At 44.3% G+C, this 12201-nt stretch overlaps 2 protein-coding genes across 2 annotated transcripts in view; one reads left to right on the forward strand and one right to left on the reverse strand.

Annotated features, from left to right (window-relative positions):
- Positions 1–1589: 1589 nt before the first annotated feature.
- On the forward strand, positions 1590–9837 carry T265_12003 (hypothetical protein; the record flags this gene model as incomplete). Its single annotated transcript, XM_009178881.1, has 7 exons — positions 1590–1657; positions 1971–2035; positions 4051–4118; positions 4156–4414; positions 4462–4571; positions 8192–8297; positions 9638–9837. The coding sequence occupies 7 exons, from the start codon at positions 1590–1592 to the stop codon at positions 9835–9837; spliced, it is 876 nt and encodes a 291-aa protein (XP_009177145.1).
- Positions 9838–11759: 1922 nt separating this feature from the next.
- Positions 11760–12201, reverse strand: part of T265_12004 (hypothetical protein) — a gene marked incomplete at both ends in the record, with an annotated part of 21526 nt that continues 21084 nt past the window's right edge. The window contains one exon of the mRNA XM_009178882.1: positions 11760–12010. Within this exon, the coding sequence (XP_009177146.1) occupies positions 11866–12010 (145 nt within the window). The remainder of the gene's footprint in view (positions 12011–12201) is intronic.

Below are 12201 nucleotides of genomic sequence, written 5' to 3' on the forward strand. Positions count from 1 at the left end.
TTTAGACTATAAATAAAGGTGTGCCGCTCGCCACACTCACCATACCGAATAAGCTTCTGCCTCGGATCCTGTATCCTATTGGTGCTGAACCGCTTTTCAAGTAATTCCATCAATCCCCAACACGAATGGTCCCATTCGCTCCTCTTACAAGCCCCTGCTAAGAAGGAACTCGGGCCTTCTCGTCTCCCCTCAAAATAAACGCCTTCCCAAAGTCCTTCGCAAGGGTATCACCTGCATTCCCAACACGCAGATTGCTCAGCTGTGACACTTTTGGTGCATAGTGCTGTACCACTCGAAAGAGGTATGAAAGCTGAGACCCTACCAGGTTGTCCAAGCCTAGAAGGAAGTAGTCGAGATACCGGGATTGGTTTCGAACCACAGACCTTCCATTCAGTAAGCTCGCATCTTAACCACTGAGTTCTATCGACCTCACATGCAGGGTCCTTATTAGGCCATTTAGACAGCGTGACTCTGTGATGGAACTGCAAAGACAGTTTCTCATGCAAACATTCATTGGCTCTGGCAGACTGAGCTCACGTTCCAACTACAAAAGAACGCTTCGGTCACCATATCCTCATAAGGCAGTTTCAAAGATGACCCACTACAAACCCTCGTTGATTAACATTGTCTCCTGTGTGTGCCTCCAATTCTACACACTGGACAGGTTACAACTTAAAAAGGATCGATCACAATGCATAGGTTGCGCTGGCTTGGCCACCGACTTCCTTGAAGGGTTCTTTTCGCACAACCGCGTGAACTGTGGAAGAGAGCCAGAGGCGGTCAAACAATGGCTTAGCAGCGAAGTATCAGTGCCATTACCAGAAAACTCAGCTGCGCTGTTCATTGCCGTATCCTTGGATGGAAACCCGAGAGGGGCGACATCAATGGGTAGAGACATTGTCAAACATGGTCCAGTCACGCCCTCAATGGCACTCATGCATCCAAACTGTTGCCTTCAATGTTCCCTTCCCAACCCCCCCCCCATTTAAGTCGACTGACATTACTGTATTTACGCACAATTTTATCAGCTCCCGTCTCCAATGCGCAGCCACCTATCCCACCCCACCTAACAATCGGTGAACTAAACTGTGGCAGCTACAACACTGAATGACAAGCACGCGGTTCTCACAGCTGACAATGATTATGATGATGACTTAAAAAGGAGCCCTGGAAGTAACAACTGTCGGGCTGGGGGTGGTCCCTGTGGCCACAGTCATTCTGCGATTCATTCTTATGTCATTTTCGACACGAACTATGTGTAAAGTAGCTGTTACGGAAAAATGACCACTGAAGTTCGAACAGACTCCTGACATCTACGCGCCAGCTATCTTTCGCAGATATCTTGGTTCGTAGCTGTAGCGCTGAGGTTTATTCACCTCAACATCATCATCATGATCATCAAAGGCAGCAACATCAGTGTTGACACTGATGCTTCACTGCCGTACTGTTGAACTCAGATGACCTCATCTGCCCTGAGGGTAAATCACAATGGCTGATTCTCATTATGACGACTTAAGTCCGCGTCCACTTTTTGGCTTTCAGCATAATGTTTTTTATGGGATGAGATCGTACCCACTCCGAGACCGGTAATGTCTTTTGATATATCAGGTTCTTTGAATTTGACCGGATTCACCACTCGACGTATTATTTTCATCGCGTGTATTTTGCCAGTTATCGCCCTAATTTTATGCGTGGCGCTTTGTCTTTCCACTGGAGCCTGTCTCGGAACTGATTGCACAGTAAATGATTTATTCCTGAAGACGTATTTTCTCCTAGGATGTCAATTTTCTCCCTTCACTCAGCGCAGCAATCAGCGATGAACAGCCGCAGCGAAGCATATGGATGTGTTTCATTTGTATAAGCTCATCCATACGAATCCTCTTACTCTTCCCAGTATCCCGCGTCTACCGTCGTCTTTGTCACACTCTGGGAGGTGCTCATCTCGATTGGATGGTTACTCCCATTTTCAGTCTATCGACGGTGGAAATTCTGTTTCTAAGCTTGCTCTCCCTATTCCCCTCCGCCACATTGTACGGTATGTACACTAGTCACTTTCAGAAGTCACGTGTTACATTCAACCAGAGGCGCATCGCAATTGCCTAGCTATATTCGTTTTCTCATCTGTGATGTTCATGGGATTCGACACCTGCTTGTTTATTCGAATGGCACAACATTCGAAGAATCGCACAACGGTAAGTTAAAATGCATGTGGTTATTGGTGTCAACTTTTGGTATACAACTCCCGGGTGATCCAATTGTTCATTCTCAGCAAGTACCTCCAGGAGGAAACCGATCATTATCGTTACTTATTGGGGTACAGTACCACCAGACTGCATCTTTGTCCCTGTGGATGGCATAGTTTGATATCATGAGCTATATAGAGCCGAAAAATGGGGATATTCAACATGTTTAAATCGTGCAGGGAGCTCTTGGTTATCAGATAGCTCAGTCGACAAGATGAAGGCCTGACATTGTCCTTCGTTATAAATCTGATTATATTGACGAGATACCTGTGGTGCTCTGCGGTTGTCATACATTCATTAGAACGAACGAAAAAGATCCTTTCCCCTAAAACGCCTCGAGAACAAAGGTTGTCATAGGTGCACATTACAAAAGTCTGAGACTAACTGCTACATTTGTCATTCGATTGTACAAGCTCCCAAATGTACGACGTTATCCACTACGTGATGTCTTTTGCATGAGTGGCTCACCGTATCATGTGGTTTCATGCTACCTGGCGGAACTGTGAGAGTCAGTCCGGGAACAATTAGGTGTCCGTGGTCCTCGTAACACGTCCGAGTTCTGTTCAGATAGACGTTAGCCCTGGGCAGATGTTTTCTGTAGACGTCTCATCTCTTACAAATGTTCGGCTGTTGGAAACAACTAGCTACATTTGTGACTTTTTTGTTATCCAGTCAATCATCAGTTTATCTATTCCCATACTGGATTTAAAATAGTCACTTTTGCTGTGTGCCTTCAATACGGTTTTTAGTCAATGGCTCTGTATACAGATATACCGCTTCTAGTCGATATTCTTATTATTAAGACCGAACGTGTCGTTTTGTTTCCAACAACCGAACGGTTTGAATTCTGTGGACGGGGTATCGATGACATTTTTACTATCGATTATTGTCACACTACAACAAAGGCGATTTTAAGCAATTAATTCGGCGCGTTCGGCACTACTTCACCGCGTAACAAGAGACCAACAGCATTTTTCACTTCCTTAATGTTGGATTAATGTAGAGATCAGGTGGGATGCCTTAGCGACGTATGTGCCAGAAATGAATGTGGTTTAGTCATAACACACTTTCACAGCTTTCTGGACATGAATTACAAGCGGAATTATTCTGAATGTTGTGCCATTGGGACTTATAAGGCCCTGTATTTACGCACAATTTTATCAGCTCCCGTCTCCAATGCGCAGCCACCTATCCCACCTCCCTAAACAATCGGTGAACTAAACTGTGGCAGCTACAACACTGAATGACAAGCACGCGGTTCTCACAGCTGACAATGATTATGATGATGACTTAAAAAGGAGCCCTGGAAGTAACAACTGTCGGGCTGGGGGTGGTCCCTGTGGCCACAGTCATTCTGCGATTCATTCTTATGTCATTTTCGACACGAACTATGTGTAAAGTAGCTGTTACGGAAAAATGACCACTGAAGTTCGAACAGACTCCTGACATCTACGCGCCAGCTATCTTTCGCAGATATCTTGGTTCGTAGCTGTAGCGCTGAGGTTTATTCACCTCAACATCATCATCATGATCATCAAAGGCAGCAACATCAGTGTTGACACTGATGCTTCACTGCCGTACTGTTGAACTCAGATGACCTCATCTGCCCTGAGGGTAAATCACAATGGCTGATTCTCATTATGACGACTTAAGTCCGCGTCCACTTTTTGGCTTTCAGCATAATGTTTTTTATGGGATGAGATCGTACCCACTCCGAGACCGGTAATGTCTTTTGATATATCAGGTTCTTTGAATTTGACCGGATTCACCACTCGACGTATTATTTTCATCGCGTGTATTTTGCCAGTTATCGCCCTAATTTTATGCGTGGCGCTTTGTCTTTCCACTGGAGCCTGTCTCGGAACTGATTGCACAGTAAATGATTTATTCCTGAAGACGTATTTTCTCCTAGGATGTCAATTTTCTCCCTTCACTCAGCGCAGCAATCAGCGATGAACAGCCGCAGCGAAGCATATGGATGTGTTTCATTTGTATAAGCTCATCCATACGAATCCTCTTACTCTTCCCAGTATCCCGCGTCTACCGTCGTCTTTGTCACACTCTGGGAGGTGCTCATCTCGATTGGATGGTTACTCCCATTTTCAGTCTATCGACGGTGGAAATTCTGTTTCTAAGCTTGCTCTCCCTATTCCCCTCCGCCACATTGTACGGTATGTACACTAGTCACTTTCAGAAGTCACGTGTTACATTCAACCAGAGGCGCATCGCAATTGCCTAGCTATATTCGTTTTCTCATCTGTGATGTTCATGGGATTCGACACCTGCTTGTTTATTCGAATGGCACAACATTCGAAGAATCGCACAACGGTAAGTTAAAATGCATGTGGTTATTGGTGTCAACTTTTGGTATACAACTCCCGGGTGATCCAATTGTTCATTCTCAGCAAGTACCTCCAGGAGGAAACCGATCATTATCGTTACTTATTGGGGTACAGTACCACCAAACTGCATCTTTGTCCCTGTGGATGGCATAGTTTGATATCATGAGCTATATAGAGCCGAAAAATGGGGATATTCAACATGTTTAAATCGTGCAGGGAGCTCTTGGTTATCAGATAGCTCAGTCGACAAGATGAAGGCCTGACATTGTCCTTCGTTATAAATCTGATTATATTGACGAGATACCTGTGGTGCTCTGCGGTTGTCATACATTCATTAGAACGAACGAAAAAGATCCTTTCCCCTAAAACGCCTCGAGAACAAAGGTTGTCATAGGTGCACATTACAAAAGTCTGAGACTAACTGCTACATTTGTCATTCGATTGTACAAGCTCCCAAATGTACGACGTTATCCACTACGTGATGTCTTTTGCATGAGTGGCTCACCGTATCATGTGGTTTCATGCTACCTGGCGGAACTGTGAGAGTCAGTCCTGGAACAATTAGGTGTCCGTGGTCCTCGTAACACGTCCGAGTTCTGTTCAGATAGACGTTAGCCCTGGGCAGATGTTTTCTGTAGACGTCTCATCTCTTACAAATGTTCGGCTGTTGGAAACAACTAGCTACATTTGTGACTTTTTTGTTATCCAGTCAATCATCAGTTTATCTATTCCCATACTGGATTTAAAATAGTCACTTTTGCTGTGTGCCTTCAATACGGTTTTTAGTCAATGGCTCTGTATACAGATATACCGCTTCTAGTCGATATTCTTATTATTAAGACCGAACGTGTCGTTTTGTTTCCAACAACCGAACGGTTTGAATTCTGTGGACGGGGTATCGATGACATTTTTACTATCGATTATTGTCACACTACAACAAAGGCGATTTTAAGCAATTAATTCGGCGCGTTCGGCACTACTTCACCGCGTAACAAGAGACCAACAGCATTTTTCACTTCCTTAATGTTGGATTAATGTAGAGATCAGGTGGGATGCCTTAGCGACGTATGTGCCAGAAATGAATGTGGTTTAGTCATAACACACTTTCACAGCTTTCTGGACATGAATTACAAGCGGAATTATTCTGAATGTTGTGCCATTGGGACTTATAAGGCCTTAGCGGATGGCACTAGAAGCAGAATGGACGTGCAGCTCGAGAGCGGGTAACCGGAGACGGCTGTGATGAAGTGTTTGAAGTAGTCCTTTACAACAGACGAAGGTAGTGACCTTTCAGTCTCGGAAATGCCTGCCATTTGTAAGCTACCATTCAGAGGCGATAGTGCCTCTGAAAACGGTCGGAATATCTTGAAGCTCACGTGAAACTTTGCCTCCCTACTGATCGCTTTCTCAACACGAACATCTGGGACAACTTGCCGGTCCATGACTCATATATTCGTTCGTTTGGGAATGTCCCTTAAGCTACATCGGTCGGACGACTGGACACCAATCTCAAAGAATTTCTGAGCACATACCGTCATAATGTAGAACCGAACAAGTGCAACACCTAGCGAGCGTGATTGCATCTCACCGGACTAGTCCGATTGAGCTGGAGATAGCTCACTCGCTAATGCGTGAGTTGGTTCGAATGCAACCCCGACATCTCGACCGTTCCGGTCTAGGCTTGGGTAACTTGGCAATATCTCAACCCTCGTACTTCCTTCTAGTCGCACGGTAGCTGTGCACCGAAAAAGTGTTGCAGCTGGACTACTATTATTATTAGTCATTCAGCTTGGTGTATCAAGTGCTAGCCGATCGCTACAAGACGAAACACGCAACAGCAAAGACTATCGCTGTTCGATTACAGCAAACAATCTTGCGACAAAAAATCGTCCAGCTGTAGCACCCTTTCTGTGCCTAGTTGCCATATCTCCAGAAGGAGGCACGAGGGCTGGGATACTGCCGGGTTACCCAAGCCTAGACAGGGGAGGTCGAGAGACAGAGGTTTGGTTCGAACCACGGACCTCCTGGTCAGTAAATTCGCGCTCTAACCACTGAGCCATCTCGCCCCTCGAAAATGTCATGTGATAGCGTTGACCCTGTCTTAGTAGACCAACGATGGCTCTTTACTGACCCCGATAGAGTAGCCTCAACACTGTCTTCTTTACCGTACCCTTTACCGCCTGGTCTACTTCTGTGCAAATAACTTAGTCCTGTATTCCGTGTATAGCTGTAGTTTCCAGTTGAGAAGATCAAAAACAATTGTCCGCAATGCCAGATTTATACCAGTGAAAGGAAGAAGGCCTTCGCTGCGGAGTTACTTATTAGAAAACACCAACTGAACAGTTACAGACCATTGGACAGGGAAGCAAAACTCTCATATGCATCTTGTTTATAAAAACTGAGTGTCCATTCTCTTCTCGAACGCATCTTCCTGAACTTTCCTGGATACTCACCGACTGTTACTCAAATGCAAACGAATGCTACAAAGCAATTCCACAAATTCCGTAATAAATCTCAATTTTCAATAGACGCGAAGCGGATTTACGAGAAGACCACATACTACTCGCATACCTCACCAGCAGTATCCACCGTTGCACCAGTATGTCATTCGTTTCCTGGGTCATGCTTTTTCAAGCTTAGTTAAATACATAGAATCAGGACGATGGTGTATTACGTTGAAGAACTGGATTAAATGACTCAACTCATTATTCTGCTCACATAGTCGGAACTCATCTTCAGAGTTATGCTCCCGAAATCCGAATAAACTGCCCACCCGAAATTAAGTAATTTGGTGCTTGATTAGCCCACAGTGTTAACCTGAGTGCGCAAAATAATATGTATTGGCAGTGTATTAACGCCAACATTCTTATACGGCACATAATTCATGCCCCACTGATACGTTCAGTGAAGTAGAGGTTGTCGGAATACCGTGCTTTCGCAACCATCATTACCATTGCTGGTCACATTACGAGATCCCTTCCAAACATCTTAAAAGAAAAATACTTCATACTAGCAAGCCATCCGACCAAGCAAAGTTGTTTTTGCATTGATACGAAACACAGTGAATTCATACCGGAGATGCTTTCGGTTTCTTGCAGTTGCTGTTTACCAATCGTTTCTCGTGAATTGCATCAGCACCGAATGATTGCGTCGTACGCTGGGTTCATGCGGCTCTGGGTGCCCTGGTGTACGTTGCTTACAGGTTTCAGGCAGAACTAAAGGAGAAGAAGAAACACTCACCCGGTGACAAAATGAACGCCAGGTGTGGTGTTAGAACAGTGCTTTTTGTTCTTCCAGTTATTTTGACGTTGGTGACGGAAGTGGTAATATCATCCTTATGATTCGGTTTGGGGTGTAGTGCATTTCAAATGTGTAAACTATTTTCTGCTATCACAAAGCTAGTTCCTCAGGCTTGTCTGATCCGTGGTCGTTAAGAGCCATGATCAGTTCAGGTTAGTTCGGTTTCCAGTCGGAATGATCAGAATGGGCATGCAATACAGCAACGATGGTCTGGTCTCAGAAATCATTATCTGAATGGGTCTTGTATGCTATCGTGATTTTTGTACCCTACGATATATGTGATCTCTCCCCTGCACATTTTCGTAGGTATCTGAGGCTCGACGGAAAAGTTGGCTTTTTGCAAGTTATCTTTTACTCCTGACAATAATCGCCGCCTTCTACTACGTGCACACCACGTACTGCCCTCCATATGGTAAGTGTCAATCCTTAGTTGTACTTTCGAATTATTCATAGTGGCTGGCTCAGTTAGGTTCGTGGCAGATAGTTTAGTGCTCACTTTGTCGCGTAATAAGTAAAGTTGCTCACCTTTGTTGAGACCATTCCAGGAAACCGATCAAAATTAGTCCCTTCCACAGGATGTTTTACCTTTAAGTGATCCCATCATTCAAACGCCCTTTAAGGGGCCCGCAAATAATGGCTTTTTCTTGGGTGTGGTCTCTTCAGAGGCAGAATTTCTCTCTGCCTGAATCAGCTTCGTGTTGAGATAGGCGTTCTTTGGGTCTTTACTCCATTTGCACTTTAAGAACACCATCAAAAAAGTCTTCTATTGCAGTTCCATCACGAAAGGTGAATTTTCCGCAGACTTGTAGAGGATATAGAGAAATGGATATAGTCTTCGAAAGGAAGCTAAATAAATTAGATGGCACGCTATCAACGCACTAGACAACGGATCGGAGTTAACAGTCTACTGTACTATGCAGGTCACAATTCTGGTACGGCGGCATGGTTAGCTTGACGATGTTCAGGGAGTCGGTATGGACCCGGATAAACTAGGGTCGACAGGATGTTGGGACTCTGATAAATTACTCTGGGTAATTTTACGATGTATCGAACTTGACCGGGACATCTCTTAAAACTCCTGTTCATCAACCTAGGCACAATGAAGCGATATCTCACAAATGTTGGGATGTTAGGGGAACAGTAAATCCGATTGGGGAAGCATACAAAAAAAACAATTTGACGAACCGGATCTCAAGAAGAGCAGATAATGCTGTCCGCCTCGGAGCATAAAAAGGCAATCACTGGATCTCGGTAGAAACTGTCTGAACTGAGGTCCCTGGATAGAAGGACGCTGAGATACTTTCCACCAGTGGGCTTCGGAAGACAGAAGCTTTTTGAAACGTTACGATAGCACGTCCATTAAACCCAAGCTTCTGCTTCTCCAAGCCTATACAAGAGCAGTCTAGATGCAGATGTTGAGTTTGAACCACGAACTCCCCGGTCAGTAAGTTTGCGTCTTAATTACTGAGCTATCTCAAACAGTGGCACGCCCACAACAAAAACGTTTATACACTGAGTCAAACATCATCTAGGCTTTACTTTGCTAGACTGAGTCGTGCGCTCTGTTTATCCTGGTTCTATGTCACAACCTACTAGATCAAAGTGTTTCCGTGTGCTTATTTACTAATATCAGACTTTTATTGGATTAAACGTGCCCAGTACGTAGGGTTACTCCTTGGTTCAACAGTTCCTGTATATATACACGACACCGAAAATTCTCTTCTAATGGTTGCTTTTTTTCATTTTTTTCAGTCTACTCCCTGTTTTCCTTCTTTGAATACGTTGCAATCGTGATAAACGTACTATACCAATATTATGCCAACTGCCTGGTCGGAGCCGTCCCCATGGGAGTTCTCTTGGAACATTTGTCATGCTCTGATAAGAAAACGGACCGAATCGATCTTGCTTATTTTTTCAATCAGCAATCCTCATTGGCCACAATACAAAACTAACAATATATATTTTGTTGTCTATTAGATTGAGCCAATTTAGACGCAAGATCCTTGATATCATTACATCAGTTTCCAAAAGCCTTCTGGCCCTCGTGCTGTAACAATTGCACTCGGACAGAGTACAAATGAAAATCTTCTGAATAGGCCGCTAAGTTAGAAGGACCACAAGAGCCTTCTCCGTCAGTAACAGTTGAGTTTGAGATAGCTCAATATAAGGGCACCACAGTACATAAAAATTATAGAACAGTTTCAGCTAATCCTTACTCTGGTATATAGAATGGATAGATGAGTATCAGTAGGGTTCATCGACAGGTGTACGTTTCGCTTTGGATACAGTTAACTTGTTAGATTGCAAAAGAATCCAAAAGAATCATGAAATGAGTTAGATAGGGTTGGGAATCAGGACGATAGGTTGGTGTTTCACAAGCTCCGGAGCGGGCTTAAGCGTTGAGATTCAGGTACGATTCAATTACGAATACTGGTGGCGAAGTAATAGCAAGAACATCCCTTTAAAGCAAGCAATTTTTATTTAGAGACCACCCTGATGACATCAGTGGTTCCTAAAGGAAACTGGTAGGTCTCATCTCTCTCTTGAAGGTAGAATTGCTAGGGTTTAGCCGATTTCAACGTTTAACGGAGATATCTGATGGAATGCGCAGTGCAGTGGTGCTACATCGGGCAACGAACTAACCGCTGGTTTTGGATTGCTGTCATTGCGGAAAGCTGACGTCATATCCCATCGGTCCGAGCCTGTCTTCAGTGCATACCCTCTCCTCCTGACCTTTTCACTAATAAAAAACACCCACCCTTGCCCCTATATTCTCTCCTGGACGATGATCATTCCTGCGTCCATTGAGTAGTTACCCGCCTCCATTTCTCAGCCCATCGGAAGATGAAATTGTCAGATCCAGGGTACTTGTCCCTAGTTTGCAGCTGATGATGAGTAGGCCAGAGCTGCGCTATCACACACGTAATAATATGCATTACGAAACAAAACAATCTCATTGATCCATTAATGATAAATTACATACCTGCATAAGGAGTGGGTAGTTGGATGAATCTACCATAAAATTGCAGCCGGAAAGTGTCGCTGAATTTACTTCATTCTGTAGATTTCCCTAATCAAAGGATGGGAAGGTTTCTGACCTGGACATTTATATCAACATCGTAAATCACCCTGATGAAAATCAGTAAAATACTCTCCATAGACTCGTGCCCGTGGGTTTTCAAGCATAATGATCAGAAACCTGTGACGAGAACGGTCGGCACACCTTTGGAGGAAATACTTCACCACAAAGCAGCACAACCGATTCAGTCGAGCGTTAGGTTTAGTTGTGCGTGGTGGTGTTCGAGAAGGTAAAGCTGTTTTTGATGCTTCGACAACCCGGACGGAGCACTGTTCACGTTTCGGCCGGAACGATATTCAAGACGTTGCAATACATTGTCGAAACATAACACCTTACCCATAGATTTGCTGAAAACACTTCGACAGCCGTCGTGAGCACTAGGCCTGATTCTTATTCTCAGTAAGGCTCATTAGCGGTGCATACTCTTGGCCGTATCGGTTTCGAACTCCGGAGATACGACACGCGAAGCGGGTTTTACCACTATTCCACTAACGCACCTCAAAAATTACATCTGAACAAAGAAACACTTGAGCGATGTGATTTTCATTATCTTCCTCAAGCCGAACGCCAATCAATCAGTTCCGATAACTTGCGTACGATTCTCGATAAATTCGCCCAATGTGCAAACTGCTTTCGTGAAGTAAATAAAGAATAATTTTGACCAGTTATCTTTATTGCTCAGGAGCATGGATTAACTTGGGTCAGTCGTTATCAGTCCTCTTATTTCTAGGTGCCACGGTTAAAAAGTTGTAACCAATACCGATCTTACAGAGAAGAACATAGGTTTTCCATTGTATTTTTTGTTGGGGTGTAGGAAAGTAAGACTGTACAAGAAGCCACGAGTTTGTCATTGTCAACTACTTGATTATGCAGAGCATGCGACATACATGAAAGTAAACCGTTAGCCCCAAACATCCACGTGATATCGCCCATCAGCACGTAACCGTTTCACATAGACTTCGGCTTGACTTGTTGACCTGCGTCCTTTGGTTTCAATCACAGTGAGCAGACATTTACGGACATCTCTGGACATGGTTTTCGCTGATCTGAAAGCACGGTTGGTTAGAATACGTAACACATTCAATGACGCGAGTATCAATTCAAACTTACTGTTGCATGCGCAATACCAAAACAGTATATTCTGGTGACTCATGAGCAATCAGTATTCTGTTGCTAATCGCTTGGCCATTGGTCGAACCCCCCCCCCCCCCCCCCACCCACCCCGCCACCCACCCAA

The sequence above is a fragment of the Opisthorchis viverrini genome (genome assembly GCF_000715545.1).
Source record: "Opisthorchis viverrini unplaced genomic scaffold opera_v5_697, whole genome shotgun sequence".
In the NCBI taxonomy this organism is placed as follows: domain Eukaryota; kingdom Metazoa; phylum Platyhelminthes; class Trematoda; order Opisthorchiida; family Opisthorchiidae; genus Opisthorchis; species Opisthorchis viverrini.